Source organism: Phallusia mammillata, chromosome 4, assembly GCF_965637545.1.
Source record: "Phallusia mammillata chromosome 4, kaPhaMamm4.hap1.1, whole genome shotgun sequence".
Lineage (NCBI taxonomy): Eukaryota > Metazoa > Chordata > Ascidiacea > Phlebobranchia > Ascidiidae > Phallusia > Phallusia mammillata.
In genome coordinates, this window is record NC_137255.1 from 4582123 (window position 1) to 4607433 (window position 25311).

Genomic DNA, 25311 nt, shown 5'->3' on the forward strand with positions numbered 1-25311 from the left:
CCAGCAGTTGTCCAAGTTTTGACTTTATCCCACATTTTGTCAACCTTAATTAGTAGGTTGAATCGATTTTATGCACTAAACTCACCCTTTCCGGTAATTTTTACTACCATTAATTTGTCCACAGGTTCGGTCTTTTTTTTTTACTTGATTGCAAACAAAATTGGCCCAGATAATCTCCCCGTTTTTGGGAGTTTACATACATTTTTCGCCCTCCAATCCAATTAGACCATACATTTTTTGGCGGTTATGGCATACATATTTTTTTCCGACTTACCCTACAAACCACTTTACGTCATTCGGCTATAATGCTCGGGTTATTAATATTTCCGACCATTTCAAAGTCCTACCAGGAGACGACATCTTTCATGGGTCGGTTGTCACTCGTCGAGGCGGGAATGGGCCTCTTCAACATAATCACTTAAAAATTTCTTTCCCATCAACCCAACACTTCGCCCACTTCCATCTTTTCGAGTATTTCACATGCGACCATTTTTACGCTTGACAGCTTTGCCTTGGCCTCTATTTGATACGGCTGGTTTTTGCACTCGTCCAGCTCCCTGACATTTTTTGTCCTCGAAACATATTCACGGCCTATCTCAAACGCTTTGGGGATACTTTATTACCCCTTAAACAAACACTTGGCTCAATTTTGACCATTTTCACACACTAGGCATACCTTTCATTATGCCCCTACACTGTTTTGCCGAGTTTAAACCTTCTTCACACGACATCCAACGATTTGGAAGTCTTCTATCCGTTTTCTACAGGCCGACTTGCACATTTAACCCTCCGATACTACTCAAGGAAAAACGTATGGTGCCGTAGGAATGCAATATTTCAATGTAGGCTTGCAAACACCGTTCTCAAGCGCTGTTTCTTAAATTTTTGGACGTGTCGAAGTCGCCTATTGATTACAACAATAAATTTTATTCTTAAACTACAAGGTGTGATTTCAACCAATTTAGCGTCAGCTTAAACTGACCCGAAAAAATAACTGCAGCATGAATTTGCTGTGCACCACCCTGTCTTGTCAGTTTTGCCCCACCACCAGGAGTTTGTATCAAATTGAGAAACCATGCAATTTTATCATCAAAATTTGGAGACCATGCTACGGTAATTGGACCTCACGTGACCTCATTTTAAAAAATTTAGAGACCATGCAGTTTTTAATTTCAAAATTCCAAGCCCTTGCCTCAGGCATTTGACCCAAATTGGTGCTCACTTGTACTCATTTTCACAAAATTCGAGACCATCCAGTTTCTTTTTCAAAATTGCAAGCCCTTGCCGTAGGCATTTGACCCTAATTGTAGTTCACGTGACCTCTTTTTCACAAAATTCGAGACCATCCAGTTTCTTTTTCAAAATTGCAAGCCCTTGCCGTAGGCATTTGACCCTAATTGGAGTTCACGTGACCTCATTTACACACAATTCGAGAACATGCAGTTTTATTTCCAAAACTGCAAGCCCTTGCCGCAGGCATTTGACCCTAATTGGAGTTCACGTGACCGCATTTTCAAAAACTTCGAGACTGTACAGTTTTATTTTCAAAATTGCAAGCCCTTGCCGCAGGCATTTAATTAACCCCAATTGGAGTTCACATGACCTCATTTTCAAAAATTCCGACACTGTACAGTTTATGTTTCCAAATTGCAAACCGTTGCCGTAGGCCCCAATTTGAATTCGTACGTGACCTCTGTTTCAAAAAATTCGAGACGGTACATTAAACCCACCGCGAGTTTGTTTCTAAAATTTCGAGGCCACTCAAAGCGATTGCGACTCTTTTATGAAATAAGCTGCTTGACCGCACTTTGTTCACTGGTTCTCCAGCTGACTTACATAATTTTGCTTTACTCTTTCCACATCACACAATGCACAAAGAATAATTGTTCTATTTTTGTAAATGAACGATTGACATGAATGAATATATTGCGACCACGTTTGTAAGAAAGGGTGTGAAGTTGGCCGACGTAAGAACAACCGTATATCATGTGAGTAATCAGGCGTAAGGAGTTTGCAAAACGTCCGTAGAGGTCGCTGAACTTGGCGTAATTAGTACTTTGAGCAGAAAACAAGCGCATAGGCGGATAAGAGTTGCTGAAGTTCTGTTTTGAGGGTAAAACGTGACAAAAAACGTCCAACCCGTGTGTGGGGAAAGATGTGTTAAATGCACCCCAAAACTGACACGGCCTAATCAGTGTGTTCTGATGGAACAGGAAGTGTAGTATAGTCAAAAAGTTGGGTATTTTAGCTTTGAGGACACGAAACAATTCTGTTCGAGGGTAAAACGTGGCAAAAGTGGACAAAAACATGTCCAACCCTCGTGTGGAGAGAGTGGTAAATGCACCCCAAAACTGACACAGCCTAATTAGTGTGTTCCGATGGAGCAAGAAGTGTGGCATAACCAAAAAGTTGGTAAGGTGGGTCTTTTAGCTTCGCTTTGAAGGCAAAATGTTTGAAAAGGAAAAAAAAACAGGTCGTGACCTTGGTTTTGATAAAAAAAATTGATGTAGAGGCGAGTGACGACCGACCGAATGTATAAAAATGGTGGATTGAATCTTTGATGGCGGAAGTAGTGTGTTCAACAGCTATCTGAGGGTTAAAAAACTCGGCTTAAACCGCACCGGCAAATATATATTTTTTGGGGGGAGGGGTGATAAAACCGAATAGCTAGGATAAATGGTGGAAGCAACGCCAAAAAACTGTATGGGAAATGTGGTAAAAGTATAGGAGTATTTCTAAAAACAAAATTCTCGGTTTTAGTCTATGTTTTATGGGCGAAGGGGATAAAAAAATCTTAAATTATGGGTAATTACCAAAATCCGTAATGGGACGACTGCAGGCTGCCTGATCTAAGAAATATTTCTGCCTAAAAACACCAGACACAGCGAAACGAAAAATCAACAAACACAACACAAGAAAATGTAGAAATGAAGCAACTGGAGGAAAGATGAAGGAAATCTGAAAAACAAAATATTTGATTTGTGAGCATTGGCGTATAAGCTGGTTAAGATTTGCTAATGTTTTGTATCAAAAAAGCATGAACACATTGTATTTTTATTTGTTTATTGCAAACCTGTTTTACAAAGTATAATTTGCTTCATACAAAAGGGATAGGTAATGCAAACATTAACATTTTATTTACAAAAAAAATCCTGATTTCTGTGCTTGATGTCTTAACCTGTTTTTAAGTTAAGTTTAAATTAACAATTGCTGCAGGATTTGTAGACTGCACAAAATTTTATTGCACCAACATATGTACTAGGTCAAACTTACCTATAAGTAAATCATTGTCATGAAAGTTTGGTAACAAGAACATCATTCTGTAAAATAAAGGATATTGAAAAAAAAACACAACATCTAAACAAAGTTATTGAATGTTTGCAATGACTGCAAAAATCAACAAATGTCATTGAAAACATCTGTCAGAAAAGACAACAAAATTTCTGGTCAGTGATTAATAAAAATGACACAAGAGAAAAAAAATACATTTGTTGCAAAAAAGATCTTATTGTCACAATTAAACATCAACACGGTCTGCCACCAAGTAGTAACTTTTTACTTATGAGTTGTATGTTAGAAACTATGAGGGTGGTATGGCACATATTGCACTATGTCAGTCGTCCACAACGCAAATCACTACCAGGGTTACAGCAGGAAAAATTATTGGGTGTGAGCCGCAATGCTTCTGCAGTTGTAATGTTTATATAATGTGGCTGTCATAATAATGACTACCATGAAGATAGCAAAAAACAATCAACCCTCAAAAAACCATTCAAGAAGCAGAGCATGATATCTCAGGATTGTTTTTAAAATTTATTGGAGGAAAATAGTTTGTTTATCGACCAAGGTACAGTGCTTATCTCCAACAGATTCACAACAGATCAAACCAGACACTTGCCTTTTCAGCAAAAACAATACAACAAAGCAAGGAATGTTGTTGCAAATAATTACAGCACCAATGACAAGTGACATCATACTATACATAAGTTATTAAAATTAAAGTAAACAACCAAATGTATTTAAAACATCTCAAAGTCAGCATATGAAGGTATTGTAGGCCAGATTCTGTGAAGGCCTTTACTATTTGGCTAAATTAAAATTATTTCACTATGTATATTCTACATTTTGTGCTTTACTTGCAAATGTTTATTGCAATCTTGCTCAAATCTACAGGCAACTTATTGTAACCCACACATAAAAAGATGTAAACTGTAACGAGATTATTGTTACATTATTACACTGCAAAATTTATTGCTAGTGTGGTAAATGGTAGGGCTTTAACCTGAAACACGCCAATCAACACCCAACAATTCCCCATTCTACCAACTGTCTGAATTCGGAAAAAAATGGCTAGTGGGGTTATGACAAAGTTTTTTCTGTCAGGCCAAAAAATCACCAAACTGCAATAACCCAATTGACCACTATTTCAAAGCAACAAATCAGCAATAATCACTTAAGGTTTCATTGTTATCAGGCTGTTGGCAACATTCTCACTGTCACATACAAAACTACCATTCAGCTGATACAAGCAGTTCACCACAATGTAAACACACACAACCACGAAGCTCTTCAGTCTAATAAAACAGTTGGCACAATTACATTCCTTGTTTGCACTATCAGCAAAATTTTTATTCTAAATCCAAAATGCCATTGGTGATAGGTACAATAAAGAATCCACATACTTATAATAAATTCTATATTTATTGCTTTATTAACAAATAAAGATTTAACTTACTTCGACAGGTGAATCCATCAGTAATGAAAGATTGTTCATCTGAACATAAGTGTCACCCAACAATGCAATGTCTACAATTCAATTTCACTCCATATAATATAATACAAGATATACTGATCATGCAACCTGGCAGCAAAACAATTTAAACATACAAAGGACTTTCAAAAGTACCACATACACATGCCAGTGAAGACACACCACAGTATCAACAAGACCATAAAAAGAAAAATACACCACCACTAAAAAATTTCACATATCAGCAAAAACCTTAAAACAAAAAATACACAACCACCAAAAAATTCCACATGACAACAAAACCCTAAAATGAAAAATACACTACCACAAAAAAAGTTCCACATATCAAAAAACCCCTAAAACTTAAAATACACCGCCACAAAATCAATTCCACATATCAACAAGACTCTATAACGAAAAATACACCACCTCAAAAAAATTCCACATATCCACAAAACCCTAAAATTAAAAATACACAACCACAAAAAATTCCACATGAAAACAAAACACTAAAACGAAAAATACACCAGCACAAAAAAAATTTCACATATCAACAAAACCCTAAAACTAAAAATACACCACAAAAGAAATCCCCATCTATTAAATAAACTGATGTACCGAAGCGAAAGTCACATATACAGATAACCTAATAGAGACAGCGAAGACACATGACTTGCACATCAATGCCATCTGCGTGCATGGAGACACCCAGCTTCAAGTAGTAAACGTGAGCGGCTAGCAGCTCACACCTTTCGGCCATGTTCAGCTCCCCTCAACCAAAATGTCCCAAGCTAACATCTGGCATACCAGACCGAATACATGGACAAATCATACAACAGACAGCCAGCCCTTTAGAAACCCAGCTTCGGCCATCTTAAAAAGTGACCTGAAGGTCTCAGACAACTTCTGCGTGAGCCTCACCAGACTGACATACAAACATACACAGTATACAACAGTCATCTGACAAGGATTAGAACAAGTTAGGTTCCAAATGTGACAAAGCCACAATATTTTGGGTAACCTTTCCTTGATCGCACCAGGCCAGCAACAGACTTGGCTAACAATGCAATCATCAGCTAAATGCCACAGGGTCATTGCTCGTCTTAATAAGTCCTCCGAGAAGGTCAGCCAAGGTCTGTCTCTGCAACATCAACTGACACAAGCAATATGTATCACAACAAAACATGCCTCCTCCAATCAGCCAACAAGAAATGAAAACTTAGCATCAGCCAAGAAAAGCGTCCTTTTTCAGGGCATCAACTAAGCCACATCCAAGATGACATCAGACCCGAATTGCAACAATGGGGCAAACCAACCACAATCATTCACATCTCATGTACCACCACACAAGCAGGCGCAAGAGCAGACTTTCTCAGGCCAACAAAGCAATTACTGTGAGACTACTACATACAGATTAATGACAAAAACGGGAAGACAACATTGTCAGAATGAAACCATGTTCTGGATGTCCTTCTTCCACAAATGTTTCTGCAATAAGATATCAGTTGGTTAAACAAATGAAACTTAACAACACTGATCATGTGGTGTTAAATGACAGTCATGGTAAAGGTTGCCATTGATGTAAAACTAATACAACAATTTTTCACAAATATTTTTTGTATGCCTGTGATATCTATAGTGTGTTTAAAAAACAACCTCAACCTTTTTAAATTTGTAATGTAAAAGTATTTTATGATTTTTAAGGGCACAACTAGGAAGTAGGTATGTCAGCATGCCAGGTCTCTTTTATTTCTGCATTCAAGTGTATAATTGCTCGTAAACAATCCCAACAACTTAACTAGAGACAAGTACAGCAATGGTCCAAACTTCTATTGTGGTAGGGTATTAATTTGCACAAGTTTGTGTCTGGTTCTTCAGCAGAAAAAAATGACATTTTGAAAAGCAGAGACATTACTATCAAACATACTTGATTTGTACTGCAACTAGTTAGTGCTGGGGTCAATATGTTTTACAAACTAGAAGGGATTTGTGATTGCACATACACTAAAACTTATTATGGGTCCCCTTCGTATTGATTTCACTAAGAATTTTTTTTTCTACCCAAAGTTTGTCAGACTTGTTTTGCCATCAAATCTTTAATGGATTCAGATGAAACTTACACAAATGTTAGATATAGTTATGTAGATGTGCATCCCACTTTGTTTGTCTTGATAACCCAATTATTTACCCCCCTTTAATACATAGTATTATTTTTTAGGCCCAGTGTCGATCACTGTTTTTGCCCTAAACCATCCGTCTTTCTCATGGTTATCTCTTGAAATGCATTATTTTCAACTTTGCATGTGTGGGTGCCACGAGTTTCTGCCTGCAGAAACAATCAAGGTTATGAAAGATGGTGGCTAACCTGGGACCCAATATAAAAACAGCATGGAAAATATATTAAGGTTTTAAGATAGATTATATTATATGTGCAATGACAAAATGTGCTAATCCACCCTTCTAGTTTTGAAATGTTAACATATTCCCCACACCCATTTTATAACTGGTTCAATATCAGCCACCATCTTTTATAACCATATTATAAAAGTAGTTTCTACAGGCAAAAACACATGGCTCCACACATACAATGTTGAAAACAATGCATTTCAAGACACAACCATATAAAAGTTTTGGGTTGTAAGGTAAAACACAGTGATCAGAAATGGGCTTAAATAAGCATGTTGTTAAAAGTACAAACTTTACAAACCCTCAATTCAAAAATTGTTTGAAACTTGTCCTATTTGATTTACTATTTCGGGCCGGCAAAGTTTGATAATGATTCACAAGGGCCACATAGTTTTCAAGCCTTCTTTTCTTTTTTTCAAACTCACCCCGTGAGGCGATTTTTATCGTACTGCCAGAGATCTTTCTACAATACTATTTGAAGTGTGGTGATGCGATTGTTGATTTTTAAAGTTAGTCATATCTTCAGAGCAATGTTCTTATATTATGTCACAAGTGATTAAAGAAGAAAATTGTTCGCAAACAATTAAAACTGTTTTGTCTGTGATGTAACACAGGGGCTGACAATCTTTTTTGTACTGTGGGCCGGTTTTGAACCTAAAATTTGATTACGGACAGACTTAAAAAAAACTACAAATATTTTGCAATAAAAACTCTTCAATTAGTTTATCAACCCCAAGATACATGGGCAAAATGTTTCAAAGCATTTGATCAGGAAAAGTATACAGCTCGACAACGAACTCTTCACAGAATGGCACTGGGTCGCAGCCTGGCGGTTGCCAACCAGTGATACAACATAGTGGTCGTCAACATATGTTTATATTATCAAAATACATATGTTTACTGATTTCTGCAAACTAGTGAGCTTTAACGCGAATTAGATTGGCTAAATTAAATAAAACTTTTGGGTTCTAACATTTAAGTGTAATAATGCATGCTGAATGATAATATTTAAAGTCTACTTGAAAGTTTCGCCATTACTTGAAACATTTTTTCACTGTCAAAAAAGGGGTCACATGTAAATGCTAATTTTTTTTCTTCAAAATTTGAGTCACCTTTAAAAAAGGCTGAAGACCACTGATGTACCACACTGGCTTAGGATCAGTTCTGTGTGTTATAATCCTATGAGACTAGGTAAAATTAATTCCATATGTTGTTGCATGAAACTTTCGCAGGGAGTAAATCAATTTTTTAATGTTACAAATTTTTAAGTACGATTTGGCAAACAAAACACCATTGCGGGCCGCAGTTTGGTGATCCCTGCTCTATTTTAAAGGAAAAAAGGGTAAATAGTGTAAAAATACAGCAAAACATGACAATCAACACCTTTAAGTAACAGTTCTGCCAGCCTGGGCTACAGGGTTGAACATAAACAGTTTCAACATTGTTTTAAAAACTCCCATTTTAGGGGGCTTGCTTGGTAAATACAAGGATTATCAAGACAGGAACCAGCATGCACATCTACATAACTATATCCACCATCCATGTAAATTTTATTCAAAATATTTCATGGCAAAATGGGTTAGACACACTTTGGTAAGAAATATAATAAAGAGAAAAATCAAATCCAGTAAAATCAATATCTGTCCCTATCAAGAAAGAGTTTAAATAAATATTATGTTCTAAAAAAACTTTTTATTCCAAATTTCATACCATCATGACATTTTAAAAAAATCACTCATTTTAGAGAGCTGGTGGGTATATATTGGAGCTATGGGGTAAACACAACAATCAACACCTATTTCACAACTAGAGGTTGTTTAGAACAACAACAGTTAATGCTTCTGATGTCATAAGGCCATTAATAACCTAACTGCCATAGTGCAAAAACATCCACCAAGCAATGCACAAACACAAGTTAACATATGACTGGTTGCCCTTGTAACACTACTATACCACAGAAACCTTATGCTTGTTGTGCCCAGCAACATTTACACTTTAGGGGTTAGCGGGGTAAATACAGGGGTTATAAAGACAAACAAAGCAGATAGCACATCTATATAACTCCATCTACCATTTGTGCAAATTTTATCCACAACCATCTAAGATTTGATGCCAAAATGCTTAGACAAACTTTACGTATGTAATGTGCCATAACACCCGTTCACATAAGAAAGTACCTTAGTTTAATAACTATAGCATAAATTAGAAGGGTGGTTTAGCAGACCTTAATTTGTTTCTGCAGGTAGAAACTCATGGGTCCCCAAAACTACAAAGTTGTAAACAAATAACCACAAGAAACTCATGTGGTATAAAGTCAAACATAGTGATAGATAATGTGCCTTAAATAATTATGTTATGTAAAGGGCGAAACATAATAATCAACAGCTATAAATGCTAAATTCAACTAACTGTCCAAATTTCATCCACCTCAGGCATTGTTTAATTTTTTACCCATTTTAGGAGGCTAGTGGGTAAATATTAGGGCTACAGGGTAAAACACAATAATGGACAACTACAAATGCCAAATTAAAAAAAAAACTGTACAAATTTTATCCAATTCAGACATTGTTTAAAATTTTTACCCATTTTAGAGGTCTTGTGGGGTAAATATTAGGGCTAGAGGGTAAACACAAAAACCAACACCTAACAATGGCACAATGAACAAATGCTCCCAATTTTTTTTAAATCTACCAAAGATTTCATGCCAAAAGTACATGGACAAACTTCACCGGAGAAAAAAAGAGTGAATTAAGATGCGTCTTCAGAGAAGGGGACCCATAAGTAGTTTGCTTTGATTTGTTTGTGTAATTGTAATTTTAAGTACTGGTTACTAGTTCATGGGCAAAATTATACTCTTAGTTCTTTGCCCACTCCCCTGTTTCTCAGTGGTTCTTTCATGGACTAGATAGATGGCTTAACACATTTTGCCGATGCACATAAACTATAACATGTTTTAAAATGTTTATATATTTCTTACACTTATTTTATATGGGTCCCATATTAGCCACCGTCTTTATATCCTTATTTGTTTCTGCAGGAAAAAACTCATTGATCCACACATGTAAAGTTGAAAATAATGCATTTCAAGAGATCTCAGATAACCATGAGAAAGACGGGTGTTGTAAGGTAAAACACAGTGATCGGCACTGGCCTTAAATAATAATACTATGTAGGGTACAAACTATATAAATTTAGATTCACCCCAGATATTCTTTGAAGTATGTCTTATTTAACGTTCGTTTTCAAAGAAAAGGAGTAAATAGTGGCATAATGGGGTAAAACAAAAAATGGACACCTATGAATAGCAAATTCTACAAGCTGTCCAATTTTTATTCAACTCGTACATTATTAAAAGAGTCACCCATTTTAGGGATAAGTTGGTTGTGGTGCTACAGGGCAAAACATAAACATTTGAGGACTTAGTGTGTTCAATCAACTTTGCAAATTTCATGTAATTAGGACGTTTTTTAAAAAGTTTATTTATTTTCGGGGGCTAGTTGAGTAAATGTTGGGGCTACAAGGTAAAACACATCAATTGAAGAAACCTACTAATAGCATAGTGCATATGCTACACAAATGTTAGCCAATCCCGACACTGTTTAATAAACTCACCCATTTTAGGGGGCTATTGGGGTGAAATTGGGGCTACAAGGTTAAGCACAACAATCAGCTCCTATGAATGGTAAATTCTGCAAGTTGTCTAAATATCAGCCAATTCTGACATTGTTTAAAAAACTGACCCATTTTAGGGGGCTAGTAGGGCAGTGGTTCCCAACCTTTTTTGACCCGACCCAAATACTTCACAAAATTTTGTTTTGAGGTCTCTCGCGACCCATGGACATACCTTCTTACTATTTTGGTTGTATTTTTGTCTCTAAATCACGAAAGTTTTTTAAAAATTACTACACCAGTTTTGAAAATTAAATTATCAAACAAATAATAATCGTTTTATCGACCAAACATTTCCATTTAGCCCGAACCTGAGAACTGGTTCAAAGCATTATCAGCAGACAATGCTCAAACAGTGATCTAACACATATTTTATGACGTCACAAACAGAATTACCCATTATCACATCATGTTGTCACAAAACTAGAATATGCATCATTGTTGTCATACAATCACAAAAAAAAAACAGTAAATAAGAACAGGAAAATAACTTTCAATTTAATCTCATGCTTTGACCGTGATATTGTCGTTCAAGGTCAGTTTTTAAACACAATTTTCCAAAACTGATAATGTGGTTGATAACTTAATAAAACGACATAGCATAGCTGCACAAAAACAGCTGATTTCTAATCACCAACACGACTGTCTCGTAAAACGTCGGTCCGGATGTCAAGCTAAGCACTCCCGCTGCATTCACCCGCCTTAATCGTAAACAAGTGAATTACTACCTTGAGAGTTGGGACTTCTATCTATCTGACAGTGTACACATATTATGGGCTGTAAAAGTAACTATTTGGCCGATTAAGGCAAATTTTTAAATATTAAACGAATAACCTACTGCAAACAATTGTTTACCATTTCAGCACATTATGGCTTGTATTTCTGGCATAAAACTTATTATTTTGAGGTTTAAGGCCCGTTCACACCGGACGTAGCGTAGCGAAGCGAAGTTGGGCGAAGTTGAGCGAACCTTTCGCTACAATGGATTTAAATGGGACTGTTCACACCGGACGCAGCCTTCGCCCAACTTCGCCCAACTTCGCCGAGGTTTCGTGCGCGTAGCGAAAAAGTTGGGCGAAGTTGAGCGAAGGCTCCTGCACAGACGTAAATTTTTGCCAGGAACTTTGCCGAAAACTGTTTTTGTCAGTAAAAAATAACAGTTGGCTGTTTGAAAAAATGTAAAACTGGTAGTTTATTATTTTAAATGGATAAAAATCCTGCTTAAATTTAAAGTAACTTAATTGGGCGATGTTGAAATGTTTCTATGTGGCTGAGATTTTGATTGACAAGGTCAAGGGGTCACGTTAGACGATAATTTGGTTAGTTGGAAGTTACTATAATCAAGTTGTTTAGACATTGTTCATTTAAGTTTTTTGTTCAGCAGCTAAGTACAAAAAATGGATTTTGAGCTAGTGGATGAAATACTGGTAGAAGAGATAAAGAAATATAGGTCATTATATGACCTATCATTTCATGGCTATAGGGATAAACTTGCAAAAGAAAATGCCTGGAAAGCAATCGGGCAAACATTAAACATGGAAGGTACAGTTTAGTGTGATGTAAAAGCAGACAGACAGTTGCTAAAAATATTAAAAACTTAAAACATGTGCATGTTAAACCATATGTCATGTGCAATATCAATTAGTTAATAATTATGTATCAGTTGCCAAGACAAAATTTCCCCTACTTTTGTGTAGACTAGGTAATAAAATATTTATGAGGCTTTAATTGTGTGTGTGCATAATGTACTATGTTTTTCTGTCATTCAGGAAAACTTGTTTTAATTGTTAAGCAATACATAAGCAAATGCATGCATATCCTTGATTCCTGTATGGCCTATGGGGATTTTCCATGCCTTGGTTGTTTGTATTCCCAAATTTGGTTGTATTGTATGGTAACATATTCATAGCATTTCAGTGTAGCTATAGTAAATATAGCTATGCCATACCTTATTTAAAAACTGTAATATATTGGCACTAACATTAATTTCAACCAGGAGATGAAATGAAAAAAAAATGGAAGTCCCTGCGTGACAAATTCACGAGGGAGAAAAAAAAAATGCTGAAAAAGTCCGGCTCAGAAGCTTCAACTGCATCACAGTGGTCATTGTACCCTGTGATGCAGTTTTTAGAAAAACAAATGGAGCCCAGGGGGTGAGAGTATTTGTCTAGGTCTCACTTAGCTTTATAGAACTGAACTTAATGCACCCAAAGACAGTGCACACTGTTACAAACTACCGTAATTTTCCAAGTATAGTGCGCCCCCGTGTATAATACGCACCCTAAAAATGGCATGTCGATGCTGGAAAAAAGCCTGTACCCATGTATAATACGCACCCAAATTTTTACTCTTAAATCCGTAAACAAAAAATTATTTCAGAAAAAAGATCATCTTTTGAAACAACCGGATGTTATTCTGCCGGTCAGTATCACTGCGCATGTGCTCGCAAACTCGACAGCGAAAAATGTTTAGGAATTGTGTAGGGTACATCGTGACAGCAAACGAGATCTTACTGGTCGCGTTCAAGCGGAACCGATCTTAATACTTGCAGAGAACATTTTTATTTTTAAAACACAAATGAAGTTTAATATGTATCAGATTAAAATACCTAAAAATCAGAATAATTAAATTCAAACTTATATACAAAATTTTCGTTCGATCCGTTGCATATCGGCAATGATATCACCCCATTTACGTTGTCGCTAAATGGGCAGTGTGCAGTATTTGACAATAACACACCATCAAGGATTGCACCATCGCATCAAACGATGTGTCGTCAATTATGAATTGATTGACAACAAACAAGAAGAAAGGTGTGATTTAAAGTTTTATTTCGAGGCAGATTTTCTTCAAAATTTGTTGTACCCATGCATAATGCGCACCCTAGATTTTAGGACAATAAATTAAGTAAATTTTGCGCATTATACATGGAAAATTACGGTATATGATAAGATTTATAATTCCATGATACATTGATTGTGGATATATTTCTTAACACTCCTTGCTGGTGCTTTTATTTGTTTAGTACAACTTCAAACTACAACACAGTCTTTGAGGAGACCTCACTCTGTGAGAGTGATGTTTCTGGTGTAGAATCAGTTTATTTCCAGGAAACTGTTTCTACACCAGAAACACAATCAACCCCGGAATCAAACAACCCCACCAGAAAGACCAAAAAAAGGAAACCAGACATGGATTTGGCATTGTTGCATGCCTTAGAAAAAACAACAGGTAATAGTAGTCAATGATTTTACCTGCAGTTTCCTAGTTGTGTGTATTTTGTTCAGAACTCAGAGCTAGAAATAAGTTTTAATTTGTACATGCTAACAAAATTTGTACCTGAAATTTCTGAAACCAGACCTTTTATGTAGTGTTTTTGATTTGTTTTTTAGAGGAGACACAAGACCCGGAGGAATTGTTTTTTCTGGGAGTGGCTGGAGAAACAAAGCACTGGCCTACTGTAGTGAAGTGCGAGTTTAAATTAAAAATCAGAACTCTAATGTTGGACATCGAAAAAAAATTGGATTCTGAAAAGTAAAATCTTCACTACAGTAGGACAGTGCTTTGTTTCAGAATATATTTTATTTTTCAGATTTTATTTTATTGTTGTTTTAAATAAACATAAAGTTAATCTAAGATGGCATTGGTTCGTGTTTTCACACTGTAACAGGAAAGACCACGTGAAGGTTGCCATCAACTTTCCCACAAACAGACATATAGACAAACAGTTACAGGACAAACATGGCTCTAAAAAGAGCCGTTTACATGCAAACTAACTAACACCTTGAAATAATGGCATTCTGCCAAGACACAGATCCGGTTTCGCTGCTAAAGTATTCGGCAAACTTTTCCCTTACTTCAAATGCTTGCGTGCTATGACGTCGCCCAACCCTTTGAATGCACCCTAGACTATTTTCTTGCTCCTCCCGCCAACTGCCAGGATGTAATTCGCCACTCCTATCTTCGTGGTCGAGATCACTCGGTCCAACATACATACTTTCATGGCGAAGGAAGTTGTGAAGAACAACACATGCCTTCACCACATTATCCACCCTTTCTGGTGCCAAACAAATCGGCCCGCGAAACACTCGAAAGCGGGATACCATTATACCAAATACGTTTTCTACGATGCGCCTGGCTCTAGAAAGCCGGTAATTAAAAACCCGTTGACGGAGCGATAATTGCCTCCCTGGGTAAGGACGAAGCAAATTTTCCTGTAACGGAAATGTTTCGTCTCCAACAAAAACGCATGGCAGGGCCTCCGATGATCCAGGCAAGGGTTGTGGTGGAGGAATCGGCAATTGGTGGCTTGATAACTGCCTTCCGAATACAGAATTGCTGTAGATTCTACCATCGCTTTGTTTGCCGTATCCCCCGATGTCAACCATCGTAAAACGATAGTTAGCATCAACTACTGCAAACAAAACAATACTAAAAGTGCCCTTGTAGTTATAATACAGGGAACCCGAGTTGGAAGGGGCCTGTACTTGGATGTGTTTACCATCCATGCTACCAAGGCAGTTAGGAAAGTGCCATAGCCTGCTAAAATCAGAGGCAATTCGTTGAAAATCATCCGCATTTGGTTTTGCCATGTGGTTTGGCTGCAAAACTTGCCAAATGGCCTGGCAAGTTTCAGGTATTATTGTGGAAAGAGATGCCTTTGATATTCGATAAGAATGTGACAAACTCTCGTACGTCATTCCACCGATTAAATACCTGGAAAAACATAAATATTACTGTTGAAATGAAGTGCAAGAAAACACAACTTATAACTAACCTTAAAGTTACTGCAACCCGTTCACCGGGTGAAATAGGACTCCGATAATTAGTCGTTTCTCTGGACACTAGAGGTCCAACTAACGAAAGCAACTGGTCGAAAGTTGCTGGCGACATCCTGAAATAAGACTGAAATTCTGCAACCTGCTCAAGTCGCAGTTCCTGAACCAGGCGATAATATTCACCTGAAAGAATTGAACCTCCTGCTATTTTTTAAAGTGGTTTTAGGCAACAGCATCATTCACTTACTTAAAACAGGTCGTCGCTGTCTGGTAGGCTTCACCCAGATGCTTCTACATGTTCTGCTCTGACTAGAAAGGCGATGAATGGCGAGTAATCGGACTACTCGAGCCCTTTTTAATGCGGAGCGGTTGTTCATCTTTATTTCCAGCAATAACAATACCTTCTAGCATTAAAATTTTAAACGTATAATTATTTTCCGGTCAAAACATGTGTTAATATGACGTCACAATAGCAATTAATTTAAATTAATTTGATACAATTCATACATAAATGCATTTGTGTCAGATAGATAATCAATAACATTTATATCTTCCGTCAAACAGTTGTGGTATTTGTACAACCTTCAACAAAAAAACCGTTCGCCCATCTTCGCTTCGCTACGCTACGTCCGGTGTGAACACCCCCTTCGCTCAACTTCGCCCAACTTCGCTTCGCTACGCTACGCTACGTCCGGTGTGAACGGGCCTTTAAGGGGTAAAAATGGGTGAATCCAATAAAAAGTTACAAAATTCCTTAGAATAGCTTACATTGCACCAACCAACAAAGCATGAAACCCTCAGATTATGTAATTGGGTCATTACAGCCGTTTTTAATTTTTTTCGTTTGGGGGGCCTGTGGGTGAACCCACTGAGCCGTCCGGGGTCAAACTTTAGGAGGGTGAAATTTGGATCAATAACTAACATCTGTACAAATTTGAAAAAAATTAAAGCACTCTTTCTGGACCAAACACGTTTAATGAACCAGCATAAGACAGAAACGAATATTGTGGGGTTTAGGGGTGAAAAATGGGTAAATCATTTTTAAGGTACAAAATTATTGAAAATGCCTTACATTGCACCAAACAACAAAGCATGAAACTTCTACATTAAGTACTTTGGTCAGTGCGGCTGTTTTAAAAATTTCACGTTTTGGGGGACTGTGGGTGAACCGAGGGACGGGGTCAAAATTCATGTGGACCATCTTTAGACCAATATCTATAATATGTGTAAATTTAAAAAAGTTTGAACCATTCTTTCTTGACCAAAACGTGGAAACAAATCCGCGTTAGAAAAAAAAATATAGACAAAAACATTATGTGGCAACAATTTAAAGTTCTGGGAAATAAAATAATAACATTACGAAACAAAGTTAAATAGTAGATGTTTTTGTTAAAAAAACAGGCGACCCAACTTTGGGTCGCGACCCATAGGTTGAGAAACACTGTAGTAGGGTAACTAATGGGGTTTGACACACAAACTAAAAAAATATTAAACCACAATGACTCAATCCATAGTGCTGCAAAATTTCAGCCCAATCCGCCAATGTTCAAAATTTTGACCAATAGAGGTCTTTTGAGTAACAACCGTTAATGTTTCTGACGTCATAGGGCTGTTAACATCCCCTGCCATGGCGCAACAACATCCACCAAGCAACCCACAAAGTCACAAACGAGTAACATACAACTGGTTGGCACCCTTTTGACACTATTGCGACACAGAAATCTGCTACACGATTGAAAAACAACAATTAACACCTATAAATGACATACTCTACAAGCTATCCAAATTTCAGCCAATTCTGACACTGTTCACAAACTTACCCCTTTTAGGGGGCTAGCGGGGTAAATACTAGGGTTCTCAAGACAAACAAAGTGGGATGCACATCTACATAACTATATCTACCATCTGTATAAGTTTCAGCCTCATCCATGAAACATTTGATAGCAAAACGAGTCAGACAAACTTTGGGGAAAAATACCCATTTTAGGGGGCTAGCGGGGTAAATACTGGGGTTGTCAACAAAAACAAAGTGGGATGCACATCTACCATCTGTATAAGTTTCAGCCAAATCCATCAAACATTTGATGGAAAAACGAGTCGGACAAACTTTGGGAAGAAAATAACCCATTTTAGGGGCTAGCGGGATAAATACTAGGGTTATCTGGACAAACAAAGTGGGAAGCATAACTACATAACTATATCTACCATCTGTGTAAATTTCATCCAAATCCATCAAACATTTGATGGAAAACGAGTTGGACAAACTTTGGGAAGAAAAAAAAACGAAAAAAACAAACAATTTGAGTGAAATCAAGGGAAGGGGACCCATAATAAAGTAAGTGGGGTACATGGTGGGGCTACAAGGTTAAACACAACAAATAAAAACTTAAAATAATGTTTTCCATAACTATTCTTCTTTCATTTATCTTCGACATTGTTTAAAAAAATGCACTCTTTTAAGGGAGCTAGTGGGGTAAATGTAGGGGCTAATTGGTTGAACACAACAAATCAACACCTACAAAAAGCAAATTCTACAATCTATATAAATTTCAGCCAATTCTAGCACTGTTTAAAAAAACTCATCCATCGTAGGGGGCTGGTGGGGTAAATGTGGGGTCTCAAGAGTTAAACACAACAATCGACACCTATAAATGGCATATTCTACATGCTGTGCAAATTTCAGCCAATTCTGAAACTGTTCCAAAAACACACCCATTTAGGGAGCTGGTGGGGTAAATATGGGTGCTAAAGGTTTGAACACAACAATTGACACCTATAAGTAGGAAATTCTACATGCTGTACAAATTTTAGTCAATTCCGACTCTGTTAAAAAAATCACCCATTTTAGGGGGCTGGTGGGGTAAATGTGGGGGCTACAGGATTAAACACAACAATTGACAACTTAAACTAGCGTGTTCCATAAACTGTCGAAATTTCATTCAGTTCCGATATTGTTACAAAAATTCACCCATTATAGGGAACTGGTGGCATAAATGTGGGGACCAAAAGGTTGAACACAAAAATTGACACCTATCTCTGGCAAATTCTACAAACTACATAAATTTCAGTCATTTTTTACACTGTTTTAAAACCTTACCCATATTAAGTAGCTAGAGGAGTAAGTATTGGGGTTACACACAACAAAAAGCTCCCATAAATGACAAGTTCTACAAGTAGTCAAAATTTCAAATTACGACACTATTTATAAAACTCACCCATTTTAGGGTGCTAGTGAGGTAAATGATTGAGTTTTACACCCAAACATATAAAATATTAAACCACAATGATCCAATAAACAGTGCTGTAAAATTTTGTCCAAATAGGCCAATATCTAACATTTCGACCTCTAGAGGTTTTTGAGCAACTACAGTTAATGCGTCTAAAGTCATCAGGCTATTAACACCCCCCGAACTGCCAACTGCAAAAACATCCACCAAACAACCCACAAACACCAGTAACAAATGTCTGGTATAACTCTACAAAAACCTTTGGTTTGAGGTGCTCTGCAACAAAAATTTTATACTTTGGGGGCTAGCAGGGTAAAGACTAGGGTTATGACAACAAATGAAGCAGATGGCACATATATATATAACTATATCTACAATCTGTGAAAGTTTCATCAAAATCCACCAAACATTTCATGGCAAAAGAGAGTAGACAAACTAAAAGGAAGAAAAAAACAAGAAAAACAAAACAAAATGAGTACAATCAACTATTTACACTTAGTTTAAACCAGATGTGTACTCATTCACATGTTTTTGTTTGATCAATATTTCATCATTCACATGTCATGTGGGGACAAAAATGTATATATGGGATCGAATTCTAAATATGCAATGTATAAACCAAGTAACTAGTATTTGTTTGGTTTCATATTTTGTTATCCAATTAAAAATGATACATTAAAAGTCAGAGCGTTTTGTTTAAAATTATAAACAGGACAGAACCTGAAATATAAAACCGGAAACCTGGTCCAAGTTACAATTATTTTTTTACAATTCTACAGTTAAATGCCCTTATGTAAACAGAAGATGACTTCAGCTTATATTATAACCCAATATCCCATTGACACAACAAATAATAGAACTTAACAAAAGATTTGAAAGCTCTAGACATCACACTATCAAAGCTTAAGTTTGCAAAAAATGCAACTGCAAGATAAGCATCATTAGCAGGTAAAAACATTGCATTTTTTTGTACAAAATTTGAATGCAAGCAAATCAGTTAATAGCATAATTAGTTTGACTGATGGGGTATTACAAATCTCAATCTTAGCCTTGCTTTGTCAAAATATTAAGTTAATCGCATAATAAACTTGGCAAACCAGACATAACCAAATTCAGTATTATTAGTTCAAACACTATTTATTACTGCAGACAACTTACTGTTTCATGGATTCAACCTTTGCTACCAGGACATTCACAGCTTTCCATTTTCCAAATCATTCAAAGTCCTGGTAAAAAATAAGAACATGACTTTTATGGTGAAACATATCTCCAACATAATATGTTAATTTAAACAACCCTTTTTTGCCCTTGCACATTTATCAGGACTTATTTTAAAACTTCAGTACAAACTATTTAAATCTTAAAACATTCAGGCATGATTTGAATTTTGTTCTCTTTTATGTTCTGTTATAAAGGATAGAAAGGTTAAATAGTAAGAAAATAGGGCAAAACACAAGCATCAACACCCATAAGTGGCAAATTAAACATGTTGTACAACTTTAATTTAATTTGAATACTGTCATTTTCTAATTCAGTCCAAACATTACACTGGGCAACAAAAAAATATTTTTTTACTGGTGTCTATAATTTTTTACTTGATTTTGACTATTTCCAGTGTCCTGATTTCAAAAATGCAATCGGTTTATCTGTATCACGTCTAGTTTTCCTGTTATGGTGCATCCACGTTTGAAAAACAATCTATATGTATACGCTATAGTGAAACTGGTTTTGAGTATTTTATTTGGAATTAACGTTTAATTGCAAGAACAAAATTTTGAATTTAATTTTAAATGTAACAAGTGGACACTCCTAACCAACAAAATTCAACATATAAAACAAAAAAATGTTTCAAATTTGTAAGTTTTTAGGTATATCGGGTATAGGCCAACACATTTACTTCTGTAACTTTCAGAATTGACTGGCAGCAATATCGTCCCGTTTAATTGACCAACAGCAGTTAGCCAGGACCACATTATTTAAACACGTCTCGTTTTACTGATATCCTGTTGGAACCTTTCAGCTTAATTTTCATCATTTATATCCCTTACGTTTTAAGGGAAGTGTAGCTTTATGCTTATTTTCGTACCGAATTTTTCAGATCGCTTAATAACTTAGTTATGTACTCTTTTCTAATAATTTCAGTCCCTTTCTACTGTTTTTGTTCATTACTGCAATATTCCAGTCAACATTATGTAAGTGGAGCCCATTGCTTGCCCTAAACCCCTAAAGTCACATCGAAGTGTGCAAGATATGCACATTTGATACAAATCGTTTTTTTTTCTTTTTAGTTGTGTTGTATGGATATTCACCAGTAAGGTAGCATAAAACATCTTGTTAATTCATGCAACACCTTATAGATGACCTAGCCACTATTAATTTTAGTTTTACCACCTTGCTTTACAAGTCTGAAAATCACTCCATAAAACACGTATAGTTTAAAGTTACCACTAGCCTGCACCAATCATTTTTAGGCAGAGCATTAGCATAGAACACATATTCATGCTATGAAACTGACTGCACTGTATGAAATTGATGTGTATAATGTAACAAAGCTTTAACAAACACATAAAAGCATGATTTTAATGTCATTGAATCAATATGGTCATAAATTTTGATTTTGTAAATAACTTAAAAAGTTGATCTGATTGAAGAAAACCGTAATGATTTTTGAAATCAGCACCCCAAAATTAGTCAATATCAGTTTTAACATTAAAGACACCAAAAATTGTGTTGGCCAGTGTTATCTAATTCAGGCATTGCTGAAAAAATTCATCTATATCATGGGGCTGGTTTGGTAAATGTTGGGACTGCAGGGTAAAATGGCAAATTCTACAAGCTGTGGAAATTCCAATAAAATCGGACTTTGTTTAAAAACTCAATCTTTTAGGGGGCTGAATTGGTAAATGTTGGGGCTACAGGCTTGAACACAACAATCAACACCTATAACAGCATATCCAACAAGCTATCCAAACTTCATTCAAATCCTACATTGTTTACAAAATTCACCCATTTTTGGGGTCTGTTGGGGTAAATGATTAGGTTTTTCATCTAAACTAACAAAAAATCAAATCACAATGACCATTTAACAGTTCTGTAAAATTTGGCCCATTCGCCCCATGTTTAAAATATTTTAAACTACTGGATGTGTTTTGAGCAAGCATTGATACTAGGATGTGTATTTTATTTTTAAGTGTGTTTTCAGTGTGTTTGCTGTGTTTCTACATCAAAAGAAGTTTTGTGTACAATGTGGATTGACATGTTGATCAAAAATGCGGCCGCCAGTTAATCTACGTTGAGACCAAACAACCTATTATTGTGTTTTTAGAGCATGTCTAGGGCGACCCTTAGTGAGCATTAAACTTGATTATGTGAGCGGAGTCTTGTTTTATAACATGTAACAAAGTCGCTTGTTCTAGCAAATGTTTGAGGTAGGTATATTGTAAAAGTTTAAAGTAGTTATTGTGCAAAAGTTGTTGCAGTAAACAGCAGAAAAAACGTCTAAATTGCCGGCTGCTCCAAAGAGAAAATGTCCATAACGCAGATATTGCATGTTGGGCAAGCATGGCATACTTGTGTACAATGCAGCGCATGTAAAATTTTATTCTGCGCTACAAAAAATGCTTTGCGCTCTATTACAGTAAAAAAACTTTGGGACATTTGGCCGTGATGTGCATAACAAAGGCATTACTCTTATTGTAATTTGTTAAAACAATTAACATACAACTGCATTAAACATATGTGTGCATAATTGTTGGCCATAATGAAAGCATTAAAAAAACTGCGGTAGCACACAGGTAATGTATTTGCTGGTTAGCCATGCATATGTGTGCAACAATTAGCATTTCTGTAACAATGCACATAAGTGCTGGTGTTAAAAAGTGGACTGGCTGTACAGCCAAAGTAACTAAATAACATTTAATCCAACTTTAGTCACAAGTCACAAAATTAGGTCTTTGTTATAACTCCCTTGGTTCTGATTGTAGTATGATTCTTTAATGGGTTTAAAAAATAAGTGAGTTACACAGGGTCACCAATGTTAATTGTCGTTTGGTTTCATAACTTTCATCAGTGACCTTACTACCTTGGTAACGATTTCTTTAACAAATCCTGGTAAATTGATTCTGGGAATCATTCCCTGTTCTATTGCCATTGTTGCAACGATTTCCACCCCCCATAGTAATATCACACGTTTTGTGAAATCTTGGAGCGAAATATATTTGTTTTTTAAAACTGACAACTGGTTTTAACCTGGAAATAAAGATTTGCCAAAACGTGTGATTTCTTTAACCGCTAATATTTTAGAAAGCCTGTTTTTTTAACAGGCTTTCCACAAGCGGGGAGCTTGGTTAAAATTCTTGTTACATATCAAATTGATTTTTTTCTAACGGTGCTTCTGGTGCCATAAGATTGTTAACATCCCCTATATGCCATCTGCTAAAACAGCCACCAAGTAAATTACAAACACAAGTTGATATGCCTGGTTGCCATTTTAATGCTATTATAACACTAGTGGTGACCAGCAACATACAAAAGTGTTTTACATTTTGGGAGCTAGTGGGGTAAACACTGGGGCTATCAAGTCTAATGAAACAGATGATACATCTACTTAACCATATATACCAGCTACAAAAGTTTTTTTCAAATTCACAATAGAATTCTAAAGGCTATCAAAATATCATTAATGAGGACATTGTTTAAAAATGCATCCAATCTGGGGAGCTAGCAGGGTAAATACGGGACCAAAGTTGGCAACATTTTTATATTTTACAGACCCTGGTGAAGATATTTAAATGCAGCTGATAAAAGGTAAAGAAAATGGAAGATTAATGCAAGTACGTTTTATCTTAAGCATTGTCCAGTTATTCATTGGCTTCCTGAAAGATGTTTTATCCAGTGTGGTTACTGCCTTTTATACATTAAAAAAGTTTCGAATAAAAACATTTTTTTAACTTTGCAAACAAATTTAAATTGGGTTAGGCTTGTTGTACTCAGGTTGGTGGGTAAGTTCATTCTTGGTGTTTTATATATGCTGTACAAAATACATACCAAGGTTGGAAAACAAATAGATGAAAATAAGATCCAGTTTGAAAATGCTGTCTATATTGACAGTTGTACATACATTCCCATGGTTTCTATAAATCCAAATATTTTTGCAGCAGGTATTGCTTTCTGATTCACACACTTTTACTACTTGATCAGTGTTTATGCATATACGTCCTATGTATTACCTGGATGATGATCTGAAAAAAAACAATTGAATGATTCACTTGTATTCATAATTTAAAGTTTTTATTAAATCTTCTCTATCCCTGTGGTGAGGCCAATGTCTGATTATAGCCACGACTTAAAAATACAGGAATAAGTACATTGAACCACGGCCGCACCTGTCGTCAACTCTAACTATTACATGTGCAAATTTGTAGCATTCTTTCCTTAGCAAACTATGGTTGAAATATTTAGCTAAATCTGGACTGCAAAACCAACTCACTGCAGTGCAATTATAATCTTCTATTTCTAAAATGATCAATGTCATCGCAAAAACAACTACAGGCCAACAATGTCCCCCAAATTACTTGTTATTTTACTGTTTACTGTTTTTGTTTTAATATTACCACATTTGATAGGCAACAACACTACATTACATGACATAAAGGTTCACACCTGTGTCCTACATTGGTAAGAAATGTCCACTTAACATAGAATTTATCAAGCAAGTCTTTAACTTATCTTAAGAAAACATACCAATTACAAATATAAGTTGACGGTGCCATTAGTGGGAATAAGAAAAACATAACTATAGCACTACAACATATCTATTTTACTTATAAAACTCATCTGAAATTCAAAAAGTCGCCTTTTTTGTTTATAAACTGACTATTCTCTGTTTGGGAAACATCTGTCATCCGGTATTTTGCACACAAAATTTTTTACAAAAACTATCAAATTACTGTAAAATGCTTTTAAACAAATATCTGTGAAGCGAAGCACAAGTGCGAAGGTTGTTTGTGGTAGTACGTATTTGTTATAAAATCCTAAACAATGACAATCCACTGGTCTTGAAAATTCGCGCCAGATCTCATAAAAAATCTACGCGAAAGCGACAACAAAACTATTCAACCGTGACACGACACAATTGCACATAGATATCTAATTAAAAACAAATTATTTAAGTAAGTCACAAACTTTATTTTACATCATATATATTATTTTTGAATGAAGATACTAAATTAGATTCATTTTGTAGCGATTGAGAAACTACTTAAGTTAAACAAACAAACAAATAACCTGACGCCAAACGTACAGAACATGACGTCACGGCTTGACTGCAGCTTTATTTTTACAACGTTGTTTCATACGTTTTTTTTTTTCCGTGTTCAACAAACCGAAACATGTAAATAAAGTGTGTTTTGGACTTTCCCAAGGGTTGTACATTCTTAATGTAAGTTTGTCCAACTCAGTCCACTGGATTAGGCAATTAAGA

At 35.9% G+C, this 25311-nt stretch overlaps 1 protein-coding gene and 1 long non-coding RNA gene across 3 annotated transcripts; one reads left to right on the plus strand and one right to left on the minus strand.

Annotated features, from left to right (window-relative positions):
• Positions 1-1874: 1874 nt before the first annotated feature.
• On the minus strand, positions 1875-24072 carry LOC145222492 (uncharacterized). Of its 2 annotated transcripts, none has more exons than XR_013859348.1 (5): positions 24059-24072; positions 19989-20056; positions 4736-6238; positions 3274-3320; positions 1875-2958 (listed from the first exon to the last, which is right to left on the minus strand). It is a non-coding gene; the product is annotated as an uncharacterized LOC145222492 (long non-coding RNA). The 2 variants fall into 2 exon arrangements; XR_013859349.1 differs by lacking the exon at positions 24059-24072 and adding an exon at positions 23877-24049.
• LOC145222484 (uncharacterized) lies at positions 11949-14906 on the plus strand. Its single transcript, XM_080088625.1, has 3 exons — positions 11949-12978; positions 13851-14056; positions 14218-14906. Exons 1-3 carry the CDS (start codon positions 12830-12832, stop codon positions 14361-14363), a joined length of 501 nt encoding a protein of 166 aa, XP_079944751.1. The 5' UTR covers positions 11949-12829; the 3' UTR covers positions 14364-14906.
• Positions 24073-25311: the final 1239 nt, after the last annotated feature.

Excerpts from the sequence above, each read along its gene's own strand:
- LOC145222484 (XM_080088625.1), top strand. The coding sequence starts at position 12,830 with ATGAAAAAAAAATGGAAGTCCCTGCGTGACAAATTCACGAGGGAGAAA. Across the intron at positions 12,979-13,850 it reads AAACAAATGGAGCCCAGGGG|TACAACTTCAAACTACAACA; the intron begins GTGAGAGTATTT and ends TTATTTGTTTAG. Across the intron at positions 14,057-14,217 it reads TGCCTTAGAAAAAACAACAG|AGGAGACACAAGACCCGGAG; the intron begins GTAATAGTAGTC and ends TTTGTTTTTTAG.